The 5,613-nt window shown below is 42.1% G+C and overlaps 1 protein-coding gene across 1 annotated transcript; it reads left to right on the top strand.

The window, feature by feature from the left end:
• On the top strand, window positions 802-1,311 carry LOC107610693. The gene has a single exon (XM_016312703.1). The coding sequence runs from the start codon at window positions 802-804 to the stop codon at window positions 1,309-1,311; it is 510 nt and encodes a 169-aa protein (XP_016168189.1).

Here is a 5,613-nt window from a genome sequence, read left to right as displayed (position 1 = left end):
AGGCGTTTGAACTCTTAAAGCGAAGGGGTTACTGGGTAGTTTTGTTGTACAGTGATGTATATATATGTATTTAGCTTTCTCTCCATATAACTTTGTTATTTTGATCCTCTTAGAGGTTTATGGAGAGGTAGGATTGTGTATATGTACTTTTGGGTTTTGGATATGTATGTATATATGTGTAAATATTCTCTGGCCAGTCTTGACTTCGCAGGCTGAGTTAGGAGCTTGTTATTTTGTATCTTTGGCACTCTATTCCTACTTCTGTTATCTTATGTTTGACAGTTACGGTTTTCTTAGCACGCAAGTTAACTCGTTCCTTGAGCGTTGCACTTTTATCTCGCGATTTTTATTTATCCTATTCTTCAAGGCTCCAAGCATATTATAATTCTTCTGCTATTATATGTACTCATTTTATTTTAGAGGTCGTAATACCACACTACCTTCGTTTTACGACTTAAGCGTAAAGCTTAGTGTGGTAGGGTGTTACATTATGGTATCAGAGCAGTTTGTTCCTATAGAGCCTGAAAGACGGACTGATTGTGCTTCTGTGCATTCTCTGTATATGTGTTTACGTGCTATTAGGATATCTGACTGATATATATGGCATAAACGTTTGTGAGCATGCATTTGGAACTTAAAGCATTAGACCTACGATATTGAGACTGATCAACTTAATATCACTTGTTTGGTGTGTATAGGGACCAGATGTCGGCTCGCGGGCGAGGTAGAGGTAGGACAGGCACTGTTACTCCTGCCCCCATAGGGACTGATCCAGTAGATTTTATGGCTGCCCTGGGAAATATGGCTGCAGCTATGCAGGCAACAGCTGAGGCACTGGGTAACCAGATGAACCAGGGTAATCATGGGAACAATAATGATGAGGACGGTCCTATGACGCTTGCTACATTTCTGAAAGTTCACCCTCCAACCTTTAGGGGAACCTCAAATTCCACTGATGCAGATAATTGGATTCAGGCAATGGAAAGGGCGTTACAGGCACAACAGGTTCCTGAAGAGCAATGGGTTGAATTTGGAACTTATCAGTTTCAAGGTGAAGCTCAATATTGGTGGCAGGGAACACGACGTTTCCTGCAGCCTGATCGTGCTGCAATTCCTTGGGAGGTTTTTCGGACAGAGTTCTATAAGAAGTACTTTCCTAATTCAGCCAGAAATGCCAAGAAACTTGAACTGATGCAGTTAAAGCAGGGACAGATGACTGTTGTTGAGTATACTAGCAAATTTGAGGAGTTATGTCACTTTTCTCGTATCTGTCAAGGTGCGCCTGAAGATTTTGTTGAATGGGTGTATTAAATATGAGGGAGGTATTCGGAGCGATATTCTGAGCTTCATTGCCCCAATGGAGATCAGAGTATTTTCTGAATTGGTGAATAAGAGTAGGGTGGATGAGGATTGTGTGAGGAAGGCGGTAGCAGAGAAAGGGAGTTTGAGGGTGCCTTTTCAGAGGCCTTCAGGGAGGAATTTTGTCCCGAGAGGTAGGAATTTCAAGCATGGAGGTTTTGTTCCACAGCAGACTCAGGGTCAAGGTAATTACAGAAGGCCGAATACTAATGCTAGTCAAGGAAAAAGGTTTGGGAAGCAGCCACAGCAAGATCTAAATTGTCAGAAGTGCGGAAAGTATCATCCTGGAGTTCCATACAGACTAGGACTTGGAGTGTGCTATTCCTGTGGACAGTCCGGGCATATAGCCAGTAATTGTCTGGAGAAGAAAAAGTATGAGACTAGTAGGGTGCAGCAGCCGGGGAGAGAATACACCATTTCTACCATAGGTGCTGAGGGATCTGAGACACTGATTAGAGGTAATTGTGAAATGGCTGGTAAAATCTTAAATGCTTTATTTGATTTAGGAGCAAGTCATTCATTTATTGCATTTGAAAAGGCCCATGAAATAGGATTGAGAATGGTGGTTTTAGGTTATGATTTGAAAGTATATAATGGTACTCATGAAGCTATGGTGACTAGGATAGGATGTCCACAAGTTCCCTTTCGAGTACAACAGCGTGAATTTGTGCATGATTTGATTTGTTTGCCTATGACTGGTCTTGATCTAATTTTGGGATTGGATTGGTTATCCAAGAATCATGTTTTACTTGATTGTTCTGAAAAGTCAGTATAGTTTATGCCGGAAGGGTCAGAAGCACCGGTTGTGGTGAATAGTTACTATTTGAATTCTATGATAGTAAACTGTTCTGGAACCAAATGTCAGAGTATTATGTTATTAACTGCGGGAGTATCAGGTGATGATCAGAGTTTAGAGAAGATTTCCGTTGTATGTGAATTTCCAGATGTGTTTCTGAATGATATTAGTGAATTTCCACCTAACCGGGAAGTGGAATTCGCAATTGAGTTAGTTCCTGGAGCTGGTCCGATTTCAATTACTCCTTATAGGACGTCACCTTTAGAAATGGCTGAACTGAAAGCTCAGCTGGAAGATCTGTTGAGTAAGCATGTTATCCGACCAAGTGTTTCTCTGTGGGGAGCGCCAGTGCTACTGGTAAAGAAGAAGGACGGAAGTATGCGGTTGTGTGTCGATTATCGGCAATTGAATAAGATCACTGTGAAGAATAAATATCCGTTGCCTAGAATCGATGATCTAATGGATCAGTTACAGGGTGCCGGTGTGTTTTCTAAGATTGACCTGCGATCCGGGTATCATCAGATAAGGGTTAGAGACGAGGATATTCCGAAAACTGCTTTCAGGATGCGTTATGGTCATTATGAGTATACAGTGATGTCTTTTGGGTTAACTAATGCCCCGGCAGTATTTATGGATTATATGAACAGGATTTTTCGACCGTATTTGGACAAGTTTGTTATTGTCTTCATTGATGATATTCTTGTTTATTCTAAGTCTGAAGAGGAACATGATGATCACTTGCGAACTGTGCTGAAAATTCTGAGAGACAGGAAGTTATATGCTAAGTTATCTAAATGTGAGTTCTGGAAGAGTGAAGTGAAGTTTCTCGGTCACGTGGTGAGTAAGCAGGGGATAGCTGTGGATCCTGCTAAGGTGGAAGCAGTGATGAATTGGGAGCGACCAACTTCAGTGACAGAGATCAGGAGTTTCCTAGGTTTGGCGGGGTATTATCGCAGATTCATTAAAGGATTTTCACAGCTCGCCTTACCTTTAACTAAGTTGACTAGGAAGGACACGCCTTTTATCTGGACTCCGGAATGTGAAGAGAGTTTCCAAGCATTGAAGCACAGGTTGACTACTGCACCTGTATTGGTATTACCTGAACCAAGTGAACCGTTTGAAGTGTATTGTGATGCATCTCTGAAAGGGTTGGGGTGGGTTCTGATGCAGCACTAGAATGTTGTAGCATACGCCTCACGGCAGTTAAGGCCGCATGAGATGAACTACCCAACACATGATTTGGAGCTTGCTGCCATTGTGTTTGCTTTAAAGATTTGGAGGCACTACCTCTATGGAGTTAGGTTTCATGTTTTCTCAGACCATAAGAGTTTGAAGTATCTTTTTGAGCAGAAAGAGTTGAATATGCGTCAGAGGAGGTGGATGGAGCTCCTGAAAGATTATGATTTTGAATTGAATTATCATCCAGGAAAAGCGAATGTTGTGGCGGATGCCTTGAGTCGGAAATCTTTATATGTAGCTTGGATGATGCTATGGGAAGAAGAATTACTAAGAGCATTTCAAGGTTTGAATTTGGGAATTAGAGAAGAATCTAGAATTTTTTGTTTAAGTCAGTTGCAGATTTCAAGTGATTTTAAATCAGAACTTTTGAAGGCTCATCGAGACAGTGAAGCATTACGTAAGGTATTACCAGCAGTTGAACAAGGAAAACAGTGGAGAGTATCAGAAGGACAGGATGGTTTGTGGAGGTTCAAGAACCGGATTATTGTGCCAGATATTGGAGACCTGCGACAGAGAATCTTGAAGGAAGCTCATAACAGCGGGTTTTCAATTCACCCAGGGAGCACTAAAATGTATCAAGATCTGAAAGCGATGTTCTGGTGGCCAGGTATGAAGAATGATGTGGCATTGCATGTATCTAAATGTTTAACGTGTCAAAAGGTGAAGATTGAGCATCAGAGACCATCAGGGACCCTTCAGCCTTTAGAGATTCCACAATGGAAATGGGAGAGTATTACAATGGACTTTGTGATAGGTTTGCCTAGGACCCGGTCTGGTTGTGACGCTATTTGGGTGGTTGTGGATCGACTGACAAAATCAGCTCACTTTCTTCCTATTCGAATAAGTTGTACAATGGAAGAATTAGCTCGAATGTATATTAAAGAGGTTGTCAGGTTGCATGGCGTGCTTTTTACCATTATATCTGATAGGGATCCTCGCTTCACATCAAGATTCTGGGGAGCTTTTTAGCGTGCATTTGGGACTCAGTTAAGCTTGAGTACTGCGTATCACCCTCAGACAGATGGTCAGTCAGAGAGAACTATTCAGACCTTGGAGGATATGCTAAGGGCTTGTGTTTTAGACCAACCGGCGAGCTGGGATCGGTATATGCCATTAGTAGAGTTTGCTTATAATAATAGCTATCATGCGAGCATCGGGATGGCTCCATATGAGGCTCTGTATGGCAGGAAATGTCAATCTCCGTTGTGTTGGTATGAAACTGGAGAAAGGAGTTTATTAGGGCCTGAGATGATAGCTGAAACGACTGAGCAGATAAAGAAGATTCGTAGTCGAATGGTTATAGCCCAAAGCCGCCAAAAGAGCTATGTTGACCAGAGGCGAAAGCCTTTGGAATTTGAAGAAGGAGAACATGTCTTTTTGAAAGTTACACCAACCACTGGAGTGGGAAGAGCTATTAAGACTAAGAAACTAAATCCCCGTTATATTGGACCGTTTGAGATCCTGAAGAGAATTGGGCCAGTGGCTTATAGAATTGCCTTACCACTGTATCTTTCGAATTTGCACGATGTGTTCCATGTGTCACAGCTTCGGAAGTATACTCCTGATGCAAGTCATGTTCTGGAACCAGAACCAATTCAAGTAAGAGAATATCTAACACTCCCAGTAATTCCGGTGAGAATTGATGACATCAGTATTAAACGATTACGCGGAAGGGAAGTATCATTGGTAAAAGTAGCTTGGAGTCGAGCTGGTATCGAGGAGCATACCTGGGAGCTCGAATCAGATATACGAAAAGACTATCCACATCTCTTTTCAGGTAACTAGATTTGAATTTTGAGGGAAAATTCTTTATTAGGTGGGTAGGATGTAAACCCCGGTTAAATTAGTAGATAATTAGTCAATAAATTAGTTTTTAATAAGGAGGATTAGAAATGTGAATATTATATTAAATTAGGATAGAGCTCATCGAAACAAGAATTTTGATACCAATTTTGAAGAAAACGGTCCAAAATTGGACCGAACGGGCCGAACCGGTTGAACCAAACCCAAACTGGGCTGTCGGTCCAACCGGACCAACTCATTAAATGAGGCTGAACCCCTTTCTCTCCCTCATTTGGATGCAGCAGCGTGAAACACTTCCAGGGAGGGGAGAAAGCTTCCGTAACTTTACGGAAAATTTCCGATCCCCGTAACTTCTCCGTCCGAGCTCCAATCGCCGCACCGTTTGCGGCCACGCGTCCACCGCGTCGAGCTCTACA

Source organism: Arachis ipaensis, chromosome B08 (genome assembly GCF_000816755.2).
Source record: "Arachis ipaensis cultivar K30076 chromosome B08, Araip1.1, whole genome shotgun sequence".
NCBI lineage: Eukaryota > Viridiplantae > Streptophyta > Magnoliopsida > Fabales > Fabaceae > Arachis > Arachis ipaensis.
Note: the sequence above shows the minus strand (reverse complement) of the source record. Positions and strands in the feature narration are given on the sequence as shown.